At 48.1% G+C, this 26,845-nt stretch overlaps 1 protein-coding gene across 4 annotated transcripts in view; it reads left to right on the top strand.

Moving 5' to 3' along the window:
* The window catches only part of ARHGEF9 (Cdc42 guanine nucleotide exchange factor 9), a 225,170-nt gene that overhangs the window by 170,819 nt on the left and 27,506 nt on the right, over nt 1–26,845 (top strand). For all 4 annotated transcript variants that reach the window (XM_075106280.1, XM_075106281.1, XM_075106283.1 and 1 more), the window contains exons 7-10: nt 5,748–5,927; nt 8,381–8,613; nt 13,112–13,241; nt 21,811–21,942. In XM_075106280.1, coding sequence (XP_074962381.1) covers nt 5,748–5,927; nt 8,381–8,613; nt 13,112–13,241; nt 21,811–21,942 — 675 coding nt within the window. The remainder of the gene's footprint in view (nt 1–5,747; nt 5,928–8,380; nt 8,614–13,111; nt 13,242–21,810; nt 21,943–26,845) is intronic.

Below are 26,845 nucleotides of genomic sequence, written 5' to 3'. Positions count from 1 at the left end.
ACTAGCATTTCCCAGCCGTGTCGCCGTGCTTTTGCCAAATCAGATTCTCAGGAGGTACAGATAGGTATAGCTTCAGTGACATCTGCGGGGAAACACTGATTTATAGCACCTAATGACATGTCCCAGATATGAAAGAGATCTCTGAGGCTTCTGACTTGCTCTGCGTGATGCAAAATGGTATTGAGGGGATAAATCCAGGTAGATCACCAGGAAGTGATTCAGCTGCCTCGCTTAAAGAAGGAGGAGGACTGAAATGGGCATTCTCATCTGCAGAACGATGGGCTGTCCCTTGCTGGGGAGAGCCTCATTGTGCTCAGTTTAATCAGAGCAATCCATTTGCCTTGAGAAGGCTCGGAGACAGCTCAGTCGTCCCAGGCATTTCGGCGTAGCATGACATGACTGTTTTTGTTTGTGCTTAAGAGGAGGGGGGCTGGAGATGGAGCAACGCAGGCCGGCTTGAGCTCCTCCCAGCGCCACCAGATGCATTTGTACAGAGGTGTTATTTGTGCTGAAGAACGAGTAGACACCAGACAGCCGCTGATGAGATGCAGAAGCGCTGTTGACAGTGGCAAATTCCCCTCTTGCTTTGCTCTTTATTTGAAGGTGTCAGGACAAACAGCAGCGATATGACGTATTGGAGGGGATGAAGAAGGAGTTCTGGCTGGGTGGCGAAGGTCGAGCCTGATTTAGGACTTTGTTTAGCACTGTGTAGTTATACTCTTGTTGCTGAGCTGTAACGATTAACAAATCCTAATACCAGTGAGGCACCTTAAGATGTGTGGTTGTTATCGGAGGACCGTAGCCCCTGCTAGGTGATTAAGAGCCCTCCAATTGCTCTTTTCTGCTTCAGGATATATTCCCACTACCTGCTACTATATTATTATACACCCTGTCATTATTCATAATACCCATGGCACTTGTCATGCCAAGTCGGGAGCTCACAAGCTAGCCAGCACCAGAATGGAAATTACCTGCGGAAGCCAAGACCTGTGTGAAGCAGCTGGCTTGGAGGTGAATTCCCCATCGCAGCAAAGCCATACCGCCCTGACGGCTGCTGCTGCTGTGCCCTTGCTTTGAGTGCGAAGGGCTGACCGCTGCTCGGTGAAGCAGTTGTGACGATTTTTGTTAGGGGTAAAACGTGGAGTTTTCTCTGGACTGCATTATCAGGAGTGGGTGGGTCATTATTCTGAACTATCACCAAGGGGAAAAGACAGAGGAAAGAATTTAGCCTTAAGAAAGTATTCAGCAATAGGAATTTTGGGCTTAGTGGTTAGAGCTTAGAAAAATAACAAGCTACTGAAAACTAGGCTTTGATAATGGGTAGCGGTAGCCGGCCTTACTGGCAGGCAGTGCTGCTCACTCACTGCCCTGTAAAGCACCACGTATACACGTGGCCATCTCAGGCTTGAAAAGATATCCCCCTGCGCCTGGGGTTTGATCCTGGGAGGGCGCGGGAGGGCCCAGCGTCTCTCCGTGATGTGGCACTGGGAGAGCCACCGAGACGCTCGGTCAGGGCCGGTGCCTCGATGAGAGCAGAGGGCCAAGAAGGTGGTTGGAGCTGGTGCGAGCCGCGGGGAGTGCAGGTGGAAGAGCGAGACGCAGGAGGGCTGCAAGGAGCAGGGTGCTGCGCTTTGAGAAATGAGCAGGATTTGGACCAGCATATGGATTAGGAAGACAAGGCTAAATTTAAGGAGGTGTTAGAGGGAGAAGTGACAGAGCTTGGATGGGAACAGTGAGACAATTGGGAGATCAAAGGAAACCTCCGTATTATGAGTAATTTGAGGGTGGGAGGTTAGAAAGGCCAGCCAGCTTCCAGTGCTGCGTTTTGCTCTTTTCCAAGTAATTTCACTTTGAATTTATTTTTCACTAATGTTGACTGGATTCCACCTGAGCTTTGCTTTGGTGCCAGGACAGCTCTGAATGCCGCGTGGAAAATATCCTCATCGCATCTTAGCGTGTCAAGCTGAGTCTGTTATGCATTGCTGATGGGACAAGCTTCCACGTGGTCTGGATGGCTTTAGCCTGACTCATTCTCGGAGATGGATAAAAAACACTTCTTTGTGCTGCCTCGGAGCGAAGCAGCAAAAACCCTTCTTGGCAGCAATGTGGCCCTCCTTCACATCTGCGGAGCTGCTGGACCCTTTGTATGACCAGTTTCTCATCTGTGGGTACCGGACTGGAGGGTGGCCCTGCAGAAAGCAAGCTCTTTGGATCAATGGGGATATATATATACTACATATACGTATTCCCCAATGCGCAGTTTGTAGCTGTCTTTCCCAGCCTGCTTGTGCACACCTCGTTTCTCTGTTTTGGAGCTGGCTGCTTCTTGCCCTTTTGAGGAACAGGCTTGTGTTCCTGCAGGAATTTATTTAATATTTCAGATGGGCCCAGTGCCATCACAGTGCCTGACATTCAGTACGTGCTGCAGACTGGAATTTGAACAAGTGCTTTAGAGTCCTGCCAGCCTGGGACCAGCCGTGGCTCTAGTTCACCTTTTCAATTCAAACAGTCTCACCTTTGTTCTTGTGCTTGTTCTTGGTGTGCGCGTGTCAGCACAGCACTCACCTGGATGCTGTGAGCACTGCTCTAGAGAACGGTATTTTGGTAGCTCAGATGGTGCTGGTCCAAAGCCGAGGGATGGTCTAAAGGAGAGTGTCTCCCCCAAACTGGCTCAGAGATGGAAAGCAACTGGAATATCATCACAACAGCCTTTGAAGTTACAGCCTGCAGGGGTGGTCACCTCCTCATTCTCTCCTTCTCCTTGCTCTCAGCCGGACAGAAGAAGGATGGGTGGCTGGGCCACCTCTCCTGACTGTCTCTAAACCCACTCTGGGGTGGAGAAAACTTGGCACTTAACCTCCTGCAGATACTTTCCAGCTTTGGCCTATACTTCAGGGACTACATGGAAAAGTACTTTAAAGGGAGGTGGTTTGACAGCTATTTTTAGGTATTCATTGAGCAAAACACTCTCCAACATCTGCTCATCAGTCAGCTATCCATTCTCTCAGCGAACCTGATGGGATGAGCAGAAGGAAGATGACATTGTTTTATGTAACAGAAGTAAATTTACTGGAAAAACTATGCAGCAGCCTTGTAGCTGGCTCTTGCTGCATGTTATATATAAATCTTCTGTCTCCCCTTTGCTGGCTTGTGCTGGAAACCAACCATCCAAATGCACAAGCTGGGTAGAGGGTAAGGCTTGGGAGCCCTGCGCATTCTTCTGTTTCCCCTGTGGTTTTATTGGTGCCTGTACAGAAATGTGCTGCTTCAGCTTCTCTGAAACACGTGACTCAGGCAAAGTGATGAACCAGCACAAGGAGGACGGGGAATATTCAAGACGGTAGTCGCAGCCAATAGCAACCCCAGGGCTGAAAGATGTTCACATAAATCATCCAGTGACTGATTTCAAAGAACAGAGGATGCGGGAGGGGAGGCTGGCTTGCAGGCAGCCTGCAGCCTGCAGCGGGGCAAAGGTCCTAACACAAACGGCTTGCGGCAGTCACTCAGCGCTGCTGGCTCCAAAGCCCGTGTCAAAAGGAGCCTGGCCTCGTGGGCAGGTGCGCATCTTTCCTTTTTCTCTGTTTTTTAAAGCTGTTCTGAGATAAGCAGGTAAACATGAAAAGCAGCATGGAAAGATATTCGGCGTTATTCCTTGCTAGTTTGAGTTTTTATTTGCCCTCCAACTATCCTGCAACGTGGGAGCTAGCCTGCTCCCATTCCTCCTGGCCTTGAAAAACGAGAGAGGGAAACCCAGGGAAATGAGTCATCAAGGAGCTCCTGTAAGAAGAGGTACCTAGATTTAGTAAATGCAGAAGGTATTCCATAACTCAAGCTTCCCAGCTGAAAAAGCCAGGAAATTCAGGGTAACGGCATCCTTCTAGCTAAGCTGGACGTCGCAGAGGTTGGTTCTTTGCCAGGTCGGCCAAAGTTGCATTTATCATTCATCTGTTTGAAGTTCTCCCTCCCAGGAACCACATGGTGAGGCTGAAGGACAGTTTATTATAGCGTTCCGATAGTTCTCATTGTGGACCAGCAGCTGCGTGTCACCAGCTGGCGGTTCGTTTGTGTGACTAAGCATCTAGAGTTCCCAAATATAGCCGTTCAACTGGAGCTGTTGGCATTTTTTTTCCCTTCATTTTTTTCCTCTTCCTATATAATAATGGCAGGCAAAGTCACCTCACGATGACACCCATGTTATTCCTTTTCATCAAGGAGCCGCAGCCGGCCCAGGCCAGCATAGCATCTGATAATTGGCCTTGCAAAGTTTCTAGTCTAAATCGTCGGACAGGCGAAGCACAGGGGGGTTGACGTGATATGCTCAATGTCACCCAGGTCGGTGGCAGAGCCAGAAATTCAGTCCAGGCATCCAGAGCCTCCATGTGTCACCCCATCCCTTGGACCACATGTGCTTCAGGCAAGTGTGAAGGAGTCCTCATGATTCAGCTGAAACCAGGCGAGTTCATGGATAAGGCAGGGTCAGCAAAACAGGGAGGCAGACGGAACTTTGTGTGTTACGTTTTTTGCCACAATACATTGATCCACTCAGTCTTTTTAGGTCAGGAGGTCTTCAGAGCAGTGCTTGCCTACTGATCTGTGTTTGTATGATGTCCAGCTAAGCTCAGGCTCAGTACCGATGGGTATCGTGGGCAGACAAAGAATAAGCAAGCCTCCCTGCAATCTTTTTATTATTGCAGTGGACCGAGATGCAGGAGATCTGAAGCGTTCCCACATCTACTGCAGATTCATTCTGTGATTTTGCAGAACTTTTAAAGTCTCTAAATCCTAGTTCTTCCTCTCTCTTTCTCCATTTGACTTTAATGTCTATAGACTCAGTAAGGGAGCCTCATGTTTGTACAGAGAAGGGTACAAAGCCTTTTCCTCTGGTCCCGTTTATAAAAGGAAGAAAAGCAATGAAAGGTGATAGCCGAGAAAACAGGAGAAAAATTCTCCCTCGTTTTACGCTGTTTGGAATAGCATATTTGCGCTAATGGAATGGAGGGTATAGGAACCAGAAGTAAAATAATGCTGCTTTCCTCTAGATGGCATTGATCAGCAGCTCGGGCTGCTCCCGCTGTGGCTGCCTTGCTCCAGCAAGCCAAAACACCTACCCAACCTATTGCATCGCCGTTGGGGTTCCCCACCATGACACTCGCGGGACAGCAGCCCTCCCGCTTTTGTCTCGGGCTTAGGGAGATGAATAATGGGGGGCATAAACCACATCGCCTCCCAAGTCAGGGAACGCTTGAAGAGTGTTCTTCAACATTTCGCTTGGTGCTGAAACAACTAGGACGGTTACACCCTCCGTGCCCTCTTCCTAGACCGAGGGCATGCAACCACACATTAACAGAGTACTTCTCAGCATGATTATCAGCTTCCTTGTCCTGATTACCGTGGCTAAAAGGTGAAATCAGAGTGGGCAGATGATCAAACAGCCCCTCGCAGCATGTCCTTAGCAAGAGTAGTGCTGTGGGTCTGCTGCACGTTGTTGCAGTGGGGACAAGAGTTGCAAAGGAGGTGACGCCTATCAAAAAAAGGACTCGTAGAGTTTCAAGGCATGTTTTGCCTACTGAATGCTTGCTCATAGACAGAAGTTGATGGAGACTGTCATGTCATAACAAGTGGATTTTGTTTTCAGAGCCATTTTCTGATTTTGTTTTTACTTGCTCCTCCCTCAAGAATAATCTGGGAGCAGCCTCAGTGTGTGTGTTGTGGTTATTTTATGGTTTGTTCTTTCTTATTCCTTACAGGGTTACTTAAAGCAGTGCCGGAAAAGGAGGGATATGTTCAGTGATGAACAGCTAAAAATCATCTTTGGTAACATCGAAGATATCTACAGATTTCAGATGGGTTTTGTCCGGGACTTGGAGAAACAGTACAACAACGAGGACCCCCATCTCAGTGAAATTGGACCATGTTTCCTTGAACACGTAAGTTATTTGGGCATTTTTGTTTGGGAGTTTTTGGGTTGGTTTTGGAGGACAGGGGGGTGGGGGGCAGGGGATGAGTAGCAGAAAAAGTCAGGAGGCAGGAACCACTCAGAATAGCTTTTGTGCATCGATACTGTTCTAGTTACATATCAGGGACTGCTCCATGGCCCTCCATTTACTTTGTGAGATATACAGAAGGGAGAATTTGAAGTGAAGCTTATAGTTGGAAAAGCCCCCGGTGTATTTGAATCCCAGCACCTTTTCACATCCACCCTTAGTCACGTTATGTAGGTGCGATGTCCCTCACCTACTCCCCACCTTCTTTTGCTCTTCAGAACATGACTTAAACCCATTCACAGGCCATCCCAATAAGGTCACGATGACCAGAAGGTTGGAAGAGGTAAGATTGTCCAGAGAAGTAAAAAGAGGCCTTAGTTGTGCATTACACAAAAAAAGGTAGAGGAGAGCAGATGCCTGGCTGCTCGCTGTGGCACTGAGATGCACTCGCAGGGGATGAAACGCCCGCACAGCTTCAGTCGCCTTCCCCTGCCGAGCTGTTGGGCCAGGTGCCTGCTCGTGCCTCTTGCTGCCCGGGCAGCAGCAGGGCAGCAGATACTCGCTCACACTAAGCGCGCACTGAGCAGGACATTTCACCTGATGATACACTCCTGGAGGCTTTTGCCCAGCCCATCCTACTGTTACATAGCCACGTACTACAGGAGCTGATAAATTGGCCAGTGCTGTAAACACGTCAGAGAATGTCAAGAAAATTATAGTCCTGCTGTTCTAGGCTTTCCTTTAGGGAGAATGAAGTGCTGTATTGGAGCTAACGTACGAGGTGCTCCGACCCGGGATACAGACCCCGTATTGCGTTACCTTGTTACTTACAGTCAGGGCTGAGCTGGCAACAGTTGGCTTCTTATTAGAGACATTTCTGATAGACGTTCATGAAACTTCAGTGGGGTATCCCTAAAAAGGTTCACAGCATCTCTTAAGCATCACTGGTCTTCTGACTGAAAAGCAGGTTTCTCTTTGAGAAGTTGCATGCTGGCGCTAACGTTGCTCATTTTTATCAGCGCCTGCAATCTCCGCTGCTTGCTTCTAGACAGCATCGTATTCTGCCTCTGTGCTAAAATGATGTAAGAAATCTTGGTGAGAATCAGTAGCTAAAATTTCACGTCTTGAGGCTGTGCTGTCAATTCATTTATAGTGACAGTAGTAAGAATTACTACCGTTATTCGGAAGAATATCTGACACTTATCTGTCATCAGAGAGGGGCTGAAAGCTGGCTAATAAAGTCCTGATAAATTATCCCTGTTTAGCCATTTGGGAAAACTGAGGGATGAGGACATTAAGATCCTGTTATACGGATCTGCAAAGCATCTTGTTCCTCGTCTGCTTCAGGAAGAGGGAGGTGCCAGCGCTTGGCTCTTGGTCAGCTGTGGGGATGGGAAGGAAACCAGGCAGGTTATTTGGGCCCTTATGGGACTGAAATGAGAAACAAGAATTGCTGGTCAAGTGTATTTTTTAAAAAAGCAATCTGTCCTTTCTATAGTTCAGAAGGCATTGGCCACAACCTGACGTAGCACCTCAGGCTGTTGACCTACAACACCTGGGCTTATATCTGGGCTGTCCCAACTACAGTCTTAATATGTGATACTGGGCAGGCAGTTTGTGTCTGTCTCTCCCTTCCAGTGTAATCTTTCTTTGACCTTTTGTCTGCCTTGTCCATGTGGCCCAGATGAGTCAAGCCTGAGTTAAGGGTGACGAACTGCCATGGCCCCATCTGTGGTCACTGATGGCAGAAAAAGCAAATTCCAACAAAATGAGCGCAAAAAGACCTGTCGGACCAGTGCAAAGGGTGGGTGGGCACACGTGTGAGCGGGGTTTTTCCCTTTGCTTGGTTTTCCAGTCTTTGGTGTTTTCTGACTCTCTGGTTCTGGGGAAATCCACACAGAGTTGGGGCCTTGGGTTCCCTGTTGGTAAAGGGAATTTCAGATATACCCAGCTCCTAAACACTTGCCAGGTGCTTCATGATCTTTCAGGGAGAGCGCTCCAGAAATAATAAGGTTGTCGTCTTATATTAGCAAAGGCCAGAGTTCTGCTTGGTTCTACCTTTACCTTTTATAAAGAAAACCCTGCTGCAGAATTTGAAACTGAGAACACCCACAACGCTGCGCAGGGGTTCGCTCTAACGCACCCTGTACCTACAGAGACCTCAGCGATGTGGCGGTACGCAGGTCCCTCTCTGCCTCCCTTTTCTCCCAGAGCGACCATGCAGCACCTCCCCCAGGCAGGAAGAGTACTCTGGGGTCGGTCCTCCCTGCTTGGGGTATTCTTGCTTCTTTAGTTGCAACGTGTTCTTGTTGGCAAGTCGGGCGGCTGAGTGCTCGCAGCGCTTGTCTGACGTGTGCTCCCCTCTGTGTGCATCCCTTCTCTCCCGCGTCTCACAGCAAGATGGCTTCTGGATCTATTCGGAGTACTGTAACAACCATTTGGACGCATGCATGGAGCTTTCCAAGCTGATGAAAGATAGCAGGTACCAGCATTTCTTCGAAGCCTGTCGTCTATTGCAGCAGATGATTGATATTGCCATAGATGGTTTCCTTCTGACACCAGTGCAGAAGATCTGCAAATACCCCCTGCAGCTGGCAGAGCTACTGAAGTACACCGCGCAGGATCACAGGTATGCCGATCTCTTGTTACCTGGAAGGGTTTTGCTTTTTACACGGCCTCTGCACACACACAGGAGTTGGGTTTTTTTCTGTATGGCTCTTCTCTTCATGACGTTTTGTATAAAGTGAAGCAGGGCAGAGGTTCAGCAGACGGTTAGAAAGCTTCTCAAAGCACTGATTCTCAATGGAGCCAAACTCGTCTCTGTTATAATCGGACATGGGAACTAATTACCCTTGGATGTACTTTCTGATGCTACCAGTTACACTAGAAAAATTACCTAATTAGCGTTCAGTAGTCAGAAAATCTCGCTTCTTTATCCTGAAAAGGACCTCGGCACATAGCAAGTAGATGGCCAGGATCTGCAGCTCAAACCTGAACGTGGTCAGATCAGGGGAGAATTCAGAACCTGCTCTGCTTTTCAGCCTTATTCCAGCTCTGATTTTGCCATTGGGTTTTGGTTCAGAGGAGCACCCAGCAGTTTGATTTCTTCCTAAAATTTCCAGGCTCTCTCTTGCTGCTGCTGAAGGCTATAACCCGACTCCCTGGCTTAGTGTAGATCCAGAACAGTACCTGTGATACCACTTCCGATATTCTGCTATAAAAATAAGGTGAACGAAGAATTGGGCCCCTTAGGAGTAGATTTTCTCCTGCCTTGCTGATTTTCTCTCTTTTTCTAAAACCCATTTAAAAGGAAGTGCTTCACAGAACAAAAAAGACCACAGATGCTTCAGCAACTTCTGCAAGTGTTTGATTTTTTCTGTTTTTTTTCCCCAAACCCAGCTCTAGAAGTGCAGAGAGACATGATAGGAGCAAAGAGATGTATTGATTTGCTTTGACCTGATTCACGAGTTTGACTGATTCATACGAGCTGAATGCCCCGTTCAAAATCACCAATTTGGACATGCGTTTGGCTCCAGATCCAATTTCTGGTTTTCCCTTCATAATGAGACCAAATCAGACTTGGAGGGGACTCATGGGAGCATTACGGTATCAGAAAGCAGCTCTAGGATCCCAAATGTTGTGGCTTTTCTTCCTTACCAGCCATGTGATGTCCCCACAGTACTTAGAGCGTGAATTCGGATGCGGCTTTGCCTTGGAGAGAAGAGGTCTGTGTTTAAAGTGACCTCTCTGAGTTAATTGGTAGCCGTACCAAAAGGGATGTGGACAGCGTGATTACACGAGGGTTGAATTATTTTGGGAGTACATTCCTTTTTCCTTTGGGATGTTCTAAAATCAACATGTTGTTAAGCAATCAGATACAGTCATATTCTGAGGAGACTCGGTCCTTTCCTGTGGTTCAGCAGCAATTAGTTGATTCAGACTGAGAGCTCTTATTTACTGGATTGTGCCAGCGATAGGACGCAGCCACAGACACTTCATTTCTCTTGTTTCTTCATTTTCTGAAAAGGAAAAGCAGGATTCTATTTGCTTGCCTTGCGTTAGTAAGGAGTGAGCCCCCTGAAGCTCTAACACAGTGCATATATGAAACCCACGCCTGCACAGAGAGCCGGACGAAGGCCTGTGCCTCAGCTCAGCCCTGGAGCGTGGCGTCCTTCTGTTAGTGTGGGCATGCCCTGGGGAGTTTATTGACTCATGGAGGAATGGTGGTGTAACGCAGAAATGGGCTGGGTTATACCACCCTTCCCTGGGGTCCAGCTCCTCTGATTCAAGCGTTCAAGGAGCCTGGGAGGGACCGATCCTCCAGGCAACCCAGCTCACATCGCAGACAAGCCACGAGTGGGGAAAGTGAGGCACAGAGAGCGTGTCTTACTCGCCACCAGATGATTCTGCGCTGGGGCTGTGCAGAAGACCCCGGCTGCAGAGGTTGCCCGCTTGAAATACAGCTATTTGCTGCCGCTGTAATTCTGGCTTTGGCATCAGGGCTGAGATGAGCAAAGCCTGAGATTGGAAAAGTGAATAATCTTTGGGGAATGTCATGTTGAGACAATATCAGACACAGGGAGAAGCCAGGTACTGCAGGTTGGGATACCGTCAGCATCGGCTCTGACTGAGAGAAACTGAGAAGCCAAGTGTGGAGCTTCAGCTGGGCCCATTAATCCGGTGGCGACCTGTCCTCATGCACTTGCAGTTTGACAGTGCTCGCTATTAGATTGCCAGCCTGAAACAGAAGCTAGGAAATGATAGAGTGGACTAATACAATGAAATCAGGCTCATCATTGGCTGGATTAGGAGTCCCTTAGGCACTCTGATTAGAATTTAATATGTAGAAAATACCATTTAAATCAATTGAACCATTTACAGGGTAAGGCAAAACTCGGAAAGGACCAGGACTCCCAGTGAAAGCAAATACGTTAGCTTCATCTCACAGGGGGACATCATAGTCTTTTTTTGTCCTTTTTCTTCCTCTTCGCTGATGTCGTACTTGTAGAGCTGTGGATCTTCCCGTACCAGGTCAGGGCGAGAGAGCTGAAACCAGAAGCCTGACCACTGTCCCCCAGGTTAGCGTGTGATCTTTGGCAGGAGTCTGGACTTGCATTCTGATTGAGCACTGGAAGGGAGTCATTCCAGCTCGAATGTAATTGACAAACAATTAATTTCATAGTTAATGCTGTCCTATTATTACTTCACTGGCCAAATGCTTTGCTTCTCTTATTTTTTTCTTCTAAGTTTTTGCCAGCTCTGCCACAGACATGGGCCAGGAGCCCAAAAAGTTCAGGCATGACTCTTTCTTCATTACTGCGTGAAAGAAAAATGTGCATGGGGTTTTCTCTTCAAACGGAACATTAGAATTAGTGAATTAGCATTACCAAGATAAAACCCAGCTTGATTGGCACCGGCCCACTCCGCGTGGAGGCAGGCACGGGGGTGTTTTTGGAGCCCGGCTCCCTTCAATTGCTTATTGCTTTGAGACTGGTTCATCTGAATTTTTCACAAAGCCACATCTGTTCACCTCTTAAAGATTTACTCCAGCTTAATATGAATTAAATATATGAAGGTCGTAAGTGCAGCTTGCTGACGTCCTGAGCGTTCGTGTTGCAAAACTGAGCTGGAGTTAGAAGTGTATGAGCACATTATGTGAGGAAGAGGAGGGACGTGTGGACTGGCATTAGCCTCCTTTCTTTGCCTGAGCGTAATAGCTGGGAGATTATTAGTGACTGTCTCAAAACCCTACACCTCTCCCTACCCCTACAGATCCTTTCTGACCATAGTGACTTACCTGTTTCCCTACAAGAACTCCTGGACATTGTGAAGACCAGACTAATGTCCCTCTGGCAGAGCTCTGTTTCTCCCTTACACGACCAGGCGCCCACATCATACAGACGGCCCCGCAAAGGAAGGCACAAGAAATTCCTCATTGTGTGTCATGACGGATAAGGCAGAGCATCCTCTATGCTCCTTTACTTTGTTGAAGGACCGGTCCTGATGTTCTGGAATTTGTAGGATGTTATTTTTAACCTCAGCTAGAATTTTGACGTAAGGATTGAATAAAAATCGAAAACGCATCTCGAGATTTCATCCAAGAAAGGATGGCAAAAGAGCAAATAATTTTCTGTTGTATATCATATTGTGATTGTTTCTCAATATTTATCCTGTTTGGATCACATGAGGAAATGGATTTAATTCACAGCATTCGCCCCTATTTTAGCTGTCACCAGTGCAATTCTTAGCAATAATCAATAAAGCCATTCCCCCTGCAGCTGCCCGAGATCACAGTTTTTCTCATTAGTCAGCAATCAATATCAACCCTTAAGTTAATAATATATTACGGTGGCATTATGGCAGCTGGCCTTGTCTGTCTTTCCGATTGAACTGAACGTTAAGGTTCCTTGGAATGGAAAAGAAGGCACAGGGCGGAAATCAATAGCATTGATTTCAGCATCACTTTTTGAAAAGACTGATCATCATCTTTGCTGGCCCTGGTGGGAGGCTATTTTCACTCTTTGTTATCACACTCACAGGCCCATCCGTTGGGGGGCGGGGGGGAAGAACTGCTTTGATTTGCTCACCTGAAGTCTGCAGTAGGAGTGAATGCCATGAGATAAATGCTCTGTGGTGCTCCTGGAGTCACCCTATGGCTTGGAAGGCGCTCTGGCCTTCCATCTAATCGCAAAATATTTTCTATTGCTCATTTTAAAAATGGAAAAATCCAAGCCCGAAGATGCAGGCTATATAGATATTCAGCCTTTCTTTTAGGATGCTCTTTAGCTGAGCACCTTAAGGTTTTAAACAGCAATATTCACAGCTGTTGTATGCTGGGTTGGTATAGGCTAGACTTTACTCACTGGGGCTACCCTGGTGCAAACAGGCTGAGGAGCTGGCTGGCTTCGCTGTCTCATACACGTGCGATTTCAGTTTCAAGCAAGCTGCTCTTTTGTGACGAAACAGAAAGACAATACTGATGGAAAAAAGTATTGTAGAAACGAGTGGCGAATCCTACCTTCTTTCTAAAAGGACGCTGAGACCGTGCCGCTGCTAACGCCGGACTCGTGTGCATTTCCACTGCACATCAGGCTCCGTTTCATGGACTTTGCTTTTGTGTTCGACAGTGACTACAGGTATGTGGCTGCTGCTCTCGCCGTCATGAGGAACGTGACTCTACAGATCAACGAGCGGAAGCGGAGGTTGGAGAACATTGACAAGATAGCTCAGTGGCAGGCCTCCGTTCTGGACTGGGAGGTACAGTAAACGCTCAGCCCCCATTTAGGTGCTATAAACCTGGGAAAAGTAAATTCCATGTAGTAGCTGAATTATCCAAGACCTCATAGTTCATTTCACATAACCTAGTCTTGGGATGAAGGTTGGGAGAGAGACGACTTATTTACAGACTTCAGAGGTGGTACTTAAGCTGTAAAACGTTAATGGTACTCTGAAGGGTCCGGTTCCAATTTCATCAATAGAAATCTGGAGTAACTTTTGCGATTGCAATGCTGTTGTCCTGGGAGTAAGTGAGATTTGGATCAAACTCTGCGTGGATTCTGGCTCTGTGCCCTATCATTGGGGAAGAAGTAGGAAAAGAGGTAGCAAAAAGCCCTAGAAATTGTGACAGGTTAAGAAAATGGAGAAAAGTCTTCTGGTGGTTGCTTTATGCTTAGAAGCCAAAACATTAAACAGAAGTCAGAGATGCTATTTGCACATTTAAAACGAGTACCCACTTAAAGATATTTCTGAACCAACCCTATGTGTAGCGATCATATAATTAAGGAGCTGAGAAACACAGGCAAGGCGAAGTCAGCAGAGGGATTCCTCACTAGCAGGCCCTCAGTCTCCTACATTTTTGCCACGTGTTTAAAAAAAAGCCATACTAAAATGATGTTCTCCTTTCCTTTTAGTCCCTGATTTTTTTAAAATCATTGTATGAATGTAATCTGTAAATAGGGTTTTTGAAGCAGACTGAGGACAAATGGTTTTGTAAATCCCTGTCTATGTTGTCATCGATCCATGTGTTTAGCCAGCAGATACTTAGGGTGATGGAACAGCCTTTCTTCTTCCTCAGAGTCAAGAGGATCTGGAATAACTCCACATCCAAGGCAATGGGATCGTATTACGTAAATTAGTATATGGGAAAGATGCATTAATCTTTTAATTATTTTTTTTCTGGAAAAGATCTAGGAAGGCTGGGAGGAAAAATACAGGTGCATTGCCTTGTGAACGTGTATCCTCCTTGACTGAATTAGTTTCATTGCCGTAATGAAGGTTGGATTCAACCCTGGAGCTCTTGATAAAACACATAAATGCAGCAACCATAACTGGTTCTTAAATTATCACTGGCTGTGAGAGCAGAGAATGCAGATGATTTGCTTGATTGTTTTATTGTTGTTTACTGTGAAGAAACCTCTCTCTCACTGACGCACAGACTCGTATTCAGAATCAGAAAACTGCTCTCAAGGAGGCACGGGACCATCAGATATATCTTCAGCCTTTGGTTTATTCCATGTGATGAGCTAATATTGTGTGTCATTTGTAAGAAATGCCGAGACCCTCATTGTAAATAAATCTAGATTAAGGATGGATCAATTAGAAGTCAGGGAATATTCACGTGTGAGTGGAAAGCCAAGGTGGCCTCCACATAGGATCTATGGAAGAGCAGTTTATTTTCTCAGTTGATAATTCATTTTTATTTACCTATATCCTTGATAAGTCATTCCTGCTTAGCACTACCCATTCTTTATGTCCATCCTATCCTCAGGAACTCACCAAATCATTCTTCCAGGCTTGTTTCAGCTATTCCAAATTTTAAGGACAACATTGCAGCAACACCCTTCGGCTTCTCATAATACGGCAAAACCGGCTGTTGCTACCGCTCAGAGATCTGATGGGAATACAGCTACTGCCCCCGTTCAAAGGAAAACACCCTTCTTGCCATTTTTATTCTGTGTTTTGGATCAAGAAGAGTCACAGAGCTGTGATGAGAACACTAGAGGGTGAGAGCTAGATCCAGCAGAGGACTTCACTGCTTGACTCTTTCCTCTAAAGAAACTTCTGAATCATCAGATCCAGCCCTCACTTCACAGATGTCCATGTAATGGCCAGAAGGATGCACAAAACCCCAAAATACTCTGAAATCAGCTATAACGCAGGAAGAGAGCGGGAGAAATCAAAAGCAGCGGCAGATGCTTAGACCTGTCCTAGATCGGTGCAGATACTCTCTGTAGGCATTGCAAAGCCAAGCTGCTAACCTCCAGAACCCCGCGCAGCTGATCTCTGTCTCTAGGACAGGTCTCCCAGGACACGGGCCCTTAGGGGTTGGTTCTCACCCAGCCCGCAGGGGTTCAGGCTCTCGTCTCCCACGCGTAGGCAGCTATGGAGTAGAGGAGGGATTTCCTGGTACATCTCCCGAGCCTCCTCCAGGCTGTGGAGAACACGCATTTATTATCTGGGTCAGAGAGTAAAAGACCACGACTCCCAGCTTGTCTACGGTGGGGGACGCTGAGCTGCGAGAGTGACCTGCTGTCAGCTTTGTGCCTCTGCAAATGCTTGCCCGGTTTATGTTCAGCGCTCGCTGAAACGGAGACAGGAACCCACAGCATTACCTTCCCATCTTTCAGTGGCCCTGTTCCTACTCTCATTAGAGTCTGTACCCAAAAGCGCTCCCTTTCTGTCCCTCTGAGTGTCACAGTGGCTTCTGGATCTCGGCAGCCAGCACGGCTCTGCAAAGGAGCCATGGCAGCACCCGGGGCGCGCAGCACCGTCTTCTTGAGACGATCTGAAAAAAACACTAAGTACAAGAAAGCAGGAACTAGAAGAAAAAACTATCAGTTCAGGCTTTTTTTTTTTTTTTCACCAGAAATCCAGCCCGGGCACAAGGTAGAGATAATCCCTAATTCCCACTCCATGGTGCACTTGCTGAATTATCGCAGCAGCATCCAAGGCTAAATGTTTAAGCACATTGAAATCTTTCATTTGGAGAAATGTCTGTTTTCCCCCAACATCTCTAGACTAACGATGTTGAGCCTCTGATTTGAAACTGCATTTTCGTTTCTAAATTTACCCGTGTTTTGCAATGAGCTGTTGGAAAAAGATTTTTAAAGAAGAAGAAAAAATCCAAACCAAACAAAAAATATTTAGCGAGTGAATATTTGAAGTGTCCTTGGATACAAAGCGTATGTACACATTTTCTTGCAGGGAGAGGGTGTTACTGGGAATGTACACATATTGCTGATCCTAAAACAAATAGAAAAAGTAGGGGGCATGTCCTAGCTAATTTAAACAGAAGGGATTTTACTGGATCCCATGGAGTTTTGCCTGCGTGTTTCAGGAATCGTTTTTATCCCTCCAGATTTCCTCCGTGGCCCTGTGAAGGTGAATTTCAGGGTCAGCGTTTGAAAAATGTGAACGTCCTTGAGTTAACCAAGGCTGGATTATTTTTTTTTTGTTCCCAAGAAATCACGTAAGCCGGGTCTGATGGTTTAAATTGCGAATGGGACCAAGAAAGGGTGGCCTGAGTCTAGTGGCAGCTGATAACCGCGCTGTGGCCGCCGGGGCGTGAAGTCTTAAGGAATTATTGGCAGCTTTGGCAGCTTTATACGAGTAATGACTGAGCAGAATCTTAAGGGAAGATTCTGATCTCACTGACTGCTGTAAATTAGAAATAATCCCAATCACTTTGAAATGTGTTCCTATATAATTTGTAAGAACGTGGTCTTGACCAAAAACGCCTGGATCGGACTCTTGCCATGTATGACTCACTTCTTTATTTTGTAACCTGAATTTCCAATATATAAACAAGCCTGGAGAGGTGCTGCCCCTGCCTACACCAAATTCTCTAGTGCCTTTTGTCCTTTCAGTTGTTAATGGCGCAGAATGTAGGGCTTCCACCACCTCCTGCCGAGACCTTTCAATGTCTGAGAGCTCTCGTTGTTATGAAGTGTTTCCTGATGTTCAACCTCTATTTCCCTTCGCTCAGCGTCATCCCCTTGCTTGTAGTTAAATAGCCTCAGATCAAAACAGTGACATTTAAAGGCAGGCAGGCAAAACCGGCACACAAAGTTAGCCGGAGCGGGTTCAGAACAGCCTGCGAAGTCTCCTCTGGATCAGACTTCAAACAGGCCAGACAGAGACCGTCCTGGGCAGCCTGTACACGCTCGGTCCCTTCTCGTCCTCTTTCCCTCTAGGAGAAAGTTCACTCTCAAAGGTTAGCGGGTAATAGCTAGATATGTATACACACACAACGGTACTATGAAGAGATCGTTCCCACAAAGCCCGTCATCGCTCGGCCCTCACGAGCCCGGCTTCGGGCAGCGCTGTATTTACAGGCACACAATGGAGACGGCAGGAGCGCAGGAGCGGTACGTCCCTGCCTTCCCCTCTATGTCTGCTCCTGTGCAGTCTCTGCGGGACAGCCATCAGCGGAGCACGTCCACCGCTCTCCTGCCCTCCCTGTGGCTCCTGCAAGGCCGTGGAGGCCTGCAGGTGAGCGTGCTGCGGTGCCCAGCTCGCTGCGGCGCAGCTCCTGCGCAGGATTTGCAAGCTTGCCGTGGGCTCGGGCGATGCTGCGGTGCCCACCGCAGCCTCCAGCGCAGCTGCACCCTTGCCCAGCGCCCACTACAGACGATGTGGAGATGGAAAACAGATCCGTGCTTTGGCACACCTCCGAGTTGCTCTGTGTTACGCCTTTTGTTGAACCACGTCAAAACAAAATGAAGCAACGAATCCCTGCAGCATTTCAGGCTCCCTCTCTGGCCCTCGTGGCAGCTGCCAGCAATGCTTTCCTCCCGTTCAGCCCAGGTTTTTCTCCGAGGAGGGAGGCGATGTGGCCCCCGTGCCCTGGGAGGGGATCTCTGGAGGTCCCGAAACCAGTGGCGGGATGTATGGCACAGGAGAGAGCCTTGCTCTTCAGCCTGGATTAGTTTTAACTTGCTATTTAAACAGATTACTTTGGTTTATGTAGATGTCTAGTTATTTCTACCAAAGATTCCCATGGGTTGCCACTTTGGCAGGTTTCAAGAGTATTAAATTTACATAAGGGAAAAATACATGTACTTGAGAAATATAATAAACGCTGTCCTTTTAAATTTCTTCCCATTCTTGTTATTTACAGGTCCTTTAAATCAAGACTTGGTGTCCTTAATTATGTAATATAAAATAGTTGGCTTCAGCCTAATATTACGTTATTGAATCCAAGAATGGCATGAAAAAAAAAAGATGCATGCAACCAACGTACTGTTTTCAAAGTGAGGACAGCCTGATGAGAAATCCTCCTGGGAAAAAAATTGCATCAGGGACTAAAACAGATCCTTCTTTTTTCCTCCTTCTTCTTTTTTTTCCCCAGCAACAGAAGGTATCAAAAAATGAGCCTGATGAAAAGGACAACATTCCTCTCGCTTTCCTTTTTCTGATCTTTCTGTAGCCCAGAGTGCTAATCAGCCTGTCAATCTCTAATTAGAGAACAGCAGTGTCAGGCAGAAGAGAGCCCTGCTCTCTGAATGTTAAGTAGTAAAGGGGATTTAGTGCCCAGCAGTGACAGCGAGGAGCCATGTCAGGAGGTGGGCTCGGGCGCAGGGGAGCAGGTCCAGTGGGCGATGAGCATCTCTGAGCCTGGGACAGCGTCTGCTCAGGGGCTGCTCGTGGGGAGAAGGAGCGGGGCAGACTGGGAGGTGTAACGTGCTGCAGCTCGCAGTGCCGTGCCCTTCCTCGTAATGGTGCTCCCGACAGCATTTCTTTCATGACACTAGTAAAAACCCTTTGGTTCCTCCCAGTTGCTCGTTATAGTAAGCGGTGGCCACATACAGCATAGCTGGGGAGCTGATGATCGACCTCCTTCTGTAGCAGCAGCAGCAGAGCTGACCCTCCGCTGCAACAGTTGGGATTAGCCCCGGGACTGGGTATGTCATTCCAGCGCTGGCAAGCTCGAGGGAAACACGAAGCACTCATCCAGCCCAGATCTGGGTGACCCTCTGCTCCCGTTACTGCACACTGAGTAGTTGGCCTCTGCCTGTGACAGCATGAAGAGAGGAGTCGGCTTTCGTCTTCCTGCCCTTTGTATGTAGCAGGATGCACAGTGCAAACCCTTGATGCTGGCTGGGGAGGGCTGAGTTGTTTTTATTATAGGCTCATAGGATAACTCAGGTTGGAAGAGACCTCAGGAGGTTATCGAGACTTCTCTTGGCCATTTTGCTGCTGTGCTCTGCTGAAGTCAGTAGGACACCTGTCAGCTCAGAATTACTGAAAGTTCGGCCTCTTCCTTTTTTAGCAGTATTTCTCCTAACTTACAGAAGGCTATAGGTGATCCAGCCTCTCGAGGAGTTGCTAGGGGAGGAAATGGAAAAGAACTTTTTTCCCTAGTTTTCTCTAGGACCGGAGGGATCCAGGCCTAGGGCTGGCTTTAGAGAAGGACTGGGAGTGGCATTGCAGAAAGCCTGCCTCAAGTCAGGACCAAATATCGAGGCGTGCTGGGGTAGTCATGTTAGCAGCAGAGCAGAAAAGCAAATGCTTCCCTTCTCGCCCGCCACCCTGCAACTGACCCCAGCAGCCTCCCCAGTAGGGATGCTCCACCAGCAGAAGACCGTTCCTGCTGTTCAAAGAGGTGGTAAAACTGTGTTGGAGTAAAAGGTTGCCTATCAAGATTCATTGCGTCTGCTCTAGGAGGTCCGGTGGCGCAGCCACGCTGCTGTATTGTTCCAGCAGCTGAGGGCTTGAGAAACAGGCAGGGCCATGGAGATGCTGCTGAAAGCTGGCCAGCCGGGTGCTAGTCCAAAACCATTTGCAATGTATATTTCCAAATTTGCTAACCCAGCACTGGAAATCATCTAGTTCTAGCCTATAGACTGTATATATAAATTGTTTTCCCAACATAAAAAATGCAATACAAATCCAGTCATTTCAGATCTAATTTTTTTTTGGTTTATATTGCTTGCAGGGACTACGCAGTTTGGATTCAGCTAATCAAGTAGAAGTGTTTACAGAGTCCTCTGTGTGTCCTCAGGCTTGAGATGCTACCACAGGAGTAAAAGACAAAACTGGCTTTCTATTTTTAGCCGCCAGCCTCTTCTAGGCTCGCCCCCTCTCATAAAAGCTCCCGTCCATGGGCTTCAATGAATCTTTTTCATATAAGCTCACATTCAGCCAGGGAAACCCACAATTTCTGGAGCTGGTGTGTTTTCTTCAGAGGCTTCTTGTTCAAGGGCCTGCGTATACCCGAGCTGTCACAGCAGCGCGTGGTCCCTGGTTTCTGGCCAGGAGGTCCCAGGGCTGAATTCAGACCCTGACACCGCACTCCTGAGACATCGCGAGGTGCGCAGCCCACCCCTTCTGGGAACGACCCTCTGCGTTCCCAGGAAGTTACCCCTAATTAGGCCTTCAGCTATCACAGCCCAGAAGTGAGATAGAGAGGTGGATAAATACCTCGCTAAGGCGATTTGAAAGTCTGTGCTGCAGCGTGATGATGCAGCAACTTAATGAAGTGGCTGTTGTCACAGGGCCCAGGGACTCAGGCAGTCGCTTCCAATCAATGCTGAGAGGTTAATTACACATCTACCTGAAGAGCAGTCTGAAATCCTCACCGAGAAATTAGGAGTGGGGATGACTCCTGGTTGCGTTGGCACCTACAGGTGTAAGCGCTACCAGAAAAGTGTGTCTGTCTTGGTGCCCCCCAAAGCTGGTTGAACCTTTACAAGCTGTTTGCTGAGATTTTGTGACGGTCTTGTCCCAGAAATTGGTTCTAGTTTGGCATCGAAGCCAGAACTGCACTAGTTTCAGAGCTGAAAAGAAAAGAGAAAAAAAAGCTTTTCTCTCACTTGCTCCCGAATCCTGTTTCTTACCTTTTAGCTGAAGTCATCCTGATTCCTTCTGTGGTGTTTGAGAGTGAGAGAGACACTGAGATGCCCACAGGGCACGTGGTGGTGAATTCACCCATTTTTAATAAATAGATTTTAATTAACTTTTTAAAAAGTCCAGCTCATCCCAATTAGTGGAGGGTGACTGCATTTGTTCTCTCGGAGAGTGGGAGAGAGAGTGCTGTGTTTTCAAGACCATCTGCTCATGAATCCTTAAAAAAAATCGGAGAGGAAAACAAGCGTTAGCCGGAGGCAGAGAAAGGGTGAGGGCATTCTGGCAGCCGGCTGGGAAGGCCTTGCCAGCTGGGGGGCTGGAGGCTGCCAGAGGAGCCGGGGTGGTCCTGACAGTTTTTTGGAGATGGAGAGCTCTAATGAGCTATGGGAGAAGGGACTGTAATTGCCTGAATGAGTGGGAAAGAGAGGCAACAATCTGGAGGGGTGAGTTTTGGCAGCCTCACGGGTGGGGGAATTGATATCCCAGTGTAGATGACTTTGGTAGCTGGCCTGAAATCTCAGGAGGGGATGTGTGCTGGGATGCTATTTTAAAGGGAAGGGGTGCCAGGGAATTTGCTACCCTGAATACAAAGTGGCTCTGCCATGGGCAGGAGGAAGGGGCTTCGCTTTCAGTGTGCCACTGGTACCTGCAGTGAGATCCAGGGTCCGGTGGTACCCAGAGAGGGGGGAAGAGGGGCCGTGTCTGGAGCAGCAGTTCTGCTGTTTCCTTCATCATCGCAACGTGAGCCGTTATGACCATGCTTCCAGTGTCCACACTTTCACGTCGTTTATTTCCCTTCCCTCAGAATTACCCCCTATCTCCAGTTTCTGGTCTGAAGTCAGCCGGGACAGCTTTGAGAGCTGCAGAAGGGCCAAAATCTTATTTAATTGTTGCTCCTCCCCATCCAGCAAAGAGAAACATACCCACTGCCCTGGGTTTGAGCGGCGGTTCACGCGGCCTCGTTCTCTGTGCCCTCTAGGGAGACGATATCTTGGACCGCAGCTCAGAGTTGATCTACACGGGAGAGATGTCCTGGATTTACCAGCCTTATGGACGGAACCAGCAGCGTGTTTTCTTTCTCTTTGATCACCAGATGGTTCTCTGCAAGAAGGTAAGGACATCCAGGGAGAAAGCAGCACGGCTAAGGACATGCTGCGGACAGGCTTTCCAGTCCAAAGTGGTTTTTAGGGCAAGGTGGCTGTTTGTTACATATGCGGAAGAGGACATGGATAGCACCGAGGAAGGGCAATCCACGTGCTAGGAATGCTGAATTACAGGACGGTGAGTGTACTGTCATAGAGAGATTTTTATGCTCGTAGCAAATCCAGCCTCCGTTTGTTCATTTAATGCCTTTTTCTCATGTGCTCCTCATTTGGCTCTTTGCCTCACTTCTACTTTCGGGTTTTGGCTGCAGCATATGATCTGGGATTAGATAGCCCTAGAATTTCTATATGAACTATGAAGCCTGACAACTCAATTACTGCATTAAAATGATGTTCGCTGCCTCTTGAAGAAATATCAGGCAGCAGCCCGGTCTGTAGCAGGGTATACGTGCTGTCACTCGATGAAACGCTGTTCAAGCCTCATCCTCATGTAGCTGCTGTGCTGGTTTTTATAAGGCATGTCTCTGCCATAAAACCCATCGCCAAGGTAGAAGGTGGTAGTGGAGAATAGTGATGCTAATGTGTTGTAGTATTAATAGCAGGAGGTGAAATGTTTCAGAGTAACTGTGGTAAGCAGCAGCATCATAGCTGTGTTGCTGTAGTCCCGCTAAGGTGATCCCAGCTCATTGCCATCACAGCTGTTCGAAGTGAAGCGACAGAGCTCGTAAATCCTGGGTGCCTCTGTCTTCTGACAGGCGGGGGGATCCATTGACATCTTCACTGCAGCTGTACAGATGACTCTGCAGAGGGGGTCCCCTGGACCCGCTTCTGGCGGGAGCAAGGGCGAGCTGCAGGCGTCTCTGGCCAAACACACCAGGGCTGTGCTCCTGTCCCATCTCGTATGCTAAGGAAAGGTTGAGCGAGACCCACGCCGCATGGCAGCCCTCCGAGGAGCGCCCTGCCGCCGCAGGAAGCGGCGGGGGCGGGGGCGGGGGCGGCTCCTGACTCACCGCAGCATCACTGCCCGCTGCCGCGGTACGCGGAGCTGCGGCCTGTGCAGTTCAGTGGGTGGCACTTTCTTCTCCTGAGTCATGGTTGACTGAAATTTTGCCTTCTGGAATGTTTGTGCTTGTTTTTCCCCTCCTCGTTGCTGTGCCTTTTACTTCTTTCCCGGCTCTGTAAAAAAAAAAAAAAAAAACAAAAACAAACCAAAGATAACCACAGAGCAACAATAACGAAGTCAGAAGTAGGCAGCTGCGTTTAATTTTTAATCTTGACTTCCTACACTTTGATTGTGACTCTGGGTTTCCGATTCATAAGGCAGCACGCAGTTTGGCTTGCACTGGGTCTGATCCAGAGAGCGAGCGAGCGTTCCCTTAACTCCTGGGGAAATCAGAGCTGGGATTTCCGTGGTCATCGCTACGAGTGGAGAGCATTCAGCAGCTCACAGCAGGCTGCTGGGGGCTCAGAGGCGGTATTGGCATGCAAAGAGTGTTAGTGTGACACCGGCCTCGTATCTATTCCAAAGGCCCTGCAGATTCTAGCCCTCTCAGAGGCAGCGCAGTGGCCTGGGTCTTCCTGGCAGAGAGATTGGCCCCGTGTCAGGATCCGGCAGGCTCTTCTGCCACTCGCCGAGGCCCCGCGGGGCAGTGTGCCCACTGAGCTTTAGGGTGGCAGAGCGGAGGGCGGTAACTCATCCGGTGAGGCTCATACCTCGTTGCAGGTTCTCCTTCCACATCTCTTTTTCCAGCATCATACTGCAGTTGTTATACTTCGCGGTGCTGGGGTGGGAGGGGAGATGGGGTTACAGCTGGGCTCTCACATCTTGATAATGTTTTCCTTGAGCATTGTTAGGAGGATTGTCTGAGTACGGAATTCAGAGGAGTGTTAGCTCACATTCTGGGATCACGCACCCTGTATAAAATAAATCTGAATGATTTATAGCCTGTGTTGTGTTGACCCTTGTGTCAGGCTTTGCTGTTATGGATCCCAGCAGGCAGCCATCTAGCAGGATAACCTCTGCTTTAGAGCCAGAATGCTATATCCTGGGGCTTTCTTAGAGAAGCACCATTTTTATCAAGGTGTGGGAAGCTGGGGCCAGCCTTCTTTACCCTATGCTTTAAAATTATTCTCTGAGGGAGATGAAACGTGACCCACACATCCCCAAGAGCAGGGCGAGGACGGCGGGTCCGCGGGGGTGCTGTTGCTCCAGCTCTGCCCAGCCAGCAGCCGGCGCGGCACTGTGTCCTGGGGTCACCTGCAGCACAGCCTGGTGCCACTTGTGGGAATTCAGGTGCTTGAGAGTGCCGTGAGCTTGCAATATGCTTTCATGTCCCACTTGAACAAACCCTCAGGGGACTGGAATTGTCTGAGCCCAGAAGGGAACGTCTGAGATTTCCAGAAGGTCTTACAGTTCAGTCTGGTCCAGGGCTGGCAGCTCCTCTGCCTTGTGTACAGGGAGAATTGAGTCCTTTAGAGGTTTCCAAAGCAGCAGATTGAACCGCCCCTCTCTTATTCCAGACACAGGCAATGAGAAAATTCATGGTCAGTCTGATCTATGTTTTGCGTGAGGTTTGTTTAGTTAGTGAGCCTGATCAAAATTTTCAGCTTTGGTACCACTTACAATGGCACATCGCAGTGAATCTCCCTCTTCAGAAAATCTTCCGCATATGTGGGTTTTCTTCAGATATAATAAATTAGTAGGTATGATACATCCTTAATCATAACACAGTCCATTTGAGAATACTTTTTTTTTTAATTATAATGGTTGAATTCTACCTCTTTATTGGTCAGAAGAGATTTTTAATAGAAATAAGGAACTAAAACCAAATCCTTTTTTAAATAGATCACAGATACTTTAGTCTGATGAAAGCGTGCTAATACCCTGAGAGGCTTTAGAAGACAAGCATGTATTTCAAAAAACATCTCCCACCTCTTCAGATCTGCAGTTATCTGCACATCATCCTCACCTTCGTTATCTCTCGTCTCCCTGGTGGATGTTTGTAGCTACAACAGCTCTGTGCTCTTGAATCCCCTGGTAATGCACGTGGGTTCTGCGGTTTGACAGATGCTGATGCAGGAGTTTCTGATGGAACAGATACAGTCTGATGTCATCAGCCCTGTGACAGTTTTGGATGTTGGTATTCTCTGTCGTTACCTTTGAACTCCACTGTCTGCAAAGCTTGTTACGCAGAGGGCTCGCTGTGCAGACTCCTGCTCGCTGGTTTGTGCAGTGGAAGATGAAATAATTCCTGTGTGGCAAAACTGGCTGGAATCGGCTTCCCTCCAGTAGACTAAGGTGAGGTGTTAGTGGCATTTGCCGATACCAGCAGATCCACGTTAGGTCCAGGAAGATGGTGTACGAATTCCTGCAATATCTGCAAAAGTGCTGGCGAAAGCCAGTTTTTCTTTTGCTGCAAAAATTTCAGCAGGGTTCGGCTTTCCGGCCAAGCGATGTGCTGGATTCACCAGTCCCAAGAGAGCAACGCTGCTACACGCACGCCTGCAACCCTTGTTTGTGCCTGTACGGCATGCCGCTGCTCCTCTGGGCAGGCTGGATTGCTGCTGAACCCAGGCAGAGCCTTGAAAAATCCTCTGTAGCCAAGGTAACAACTCGTTTTGTACCCGTTATTTAAGGTGAGCGCTGTGTGCAAAGGTGTATGTCCCCCGCCCCCAGGTGAGTTTGGGGGTCTCCACAGCAGTTTTGCCATCGGTGCGGACGGCTCCAGTTCATCTGCTCTGTGGCTTTGTGTGGCTCTAAAGACAAGGCTCAATCCGCAGACACAGAAAGCATCTTTTTTTTTTTTCATGTGTTGGCTCACATTAGTTCCATGAGCTCGACAGGCCGGTGGCCTAGGAGGGTTTCAGCAGAAAGCTACCACGAATGACCAACCTTCTTTTTCCCACTGATCTGTCCGGTGTTGCCTGTGCTAAGGAATAAGGTCCCTTGGTTATGGTGGTATTTCTAGTATCCAGCTGTCTGCTTTCAGCAGCAGTTAACGCATTTCCAAATAAACCCCCATCTGCTTTGAATATGACCTACTTCGCAGAAGCTTTGCCATCCCTTTCTCTTAACGTCTGAAAATGTTTCAAGGTTATGGGGCCTTTTTTTCATTGAACATCTGGGCAAGACAGTTCTGTGAGGGAGGATAGCTCTCAGGGTGATTCTTCTGAGACCATCACCTAATTGTTCCCCTGCAGAGGATCATCAGTAATGCCAAGCCAGCCGTCTGAGAGACAGGAGCTCTGATCAGCATTCTCAGTGCTTATTACTTGTTCCCAAACATTTCAAGGAAGGTTTCAGCATTTGCCTGGCCTTTTGAGAGCCTCACTGTCCACAGATCTCTGCAGGTTGGAATCACCGCTTGTATCCTGTTGCTCACTCGTCTCGTAAAGGTGACCTGCTGCTCAGCAGGTGGGTGGGATGGACTGAGAGCTGCCAGGGCGAGCAGCTCCTGGAACGTGAATCTCCTTGTCTTCCCACTGGCTGCATCACCGAGGATTTTTCCAAGGGCTTTTGCTCCGTGAGCCAAGCCGAGGGTCTGTCTTTGCCGACGGGCGTGCGGGCAGCTGGGCGATTACCTGGTTGATGGTTTGTTTGCGTGCAAGTAACCAGATTTTAGCGTAGTCATTAGTATGACTATATTGACCTATACGACTATGTTAATACGACTGTAACAAACTAGTCATTGCTGTAGTTCAGCTGGCAGGAAGGGAGTGATGGCGCTGGTCGGATCCAGGGGCAAGGATCAGACCCTGCCCTGGTTGCCAGTGGAAGTTCCGCTGCCTCAGACGGAGGAATCCCGAATGCATTTCCATGAGCACCACGGCTCGGCTAACTGACGGGACTCAGACAGAGACCTGGTTTGTGAAAATGAGTAATTCTAAAGAGCTGCGTTCAAATGTGCTTGA

Source organism: Phalacrocorax aristotelis, chromosome 11, assembly GCF_949628215.1.
Source record: "Phalacrocorax aristotelis chromosome 11, bGulAri2.1, whole genome shotgun sequence".
In the NCBI taxonomy this organism is placed as follows: Eukaryota; Metazoa; Chordata; class Aves; order Suliformes; family Phalacrocoracidae; genus Phalacrocorax; species Phalacrocorax aristotelis.
Note: the sequence above shows the minus strand (reverse complement) of the source record. Positions and strands in the feature narration are given on the sequence as shown.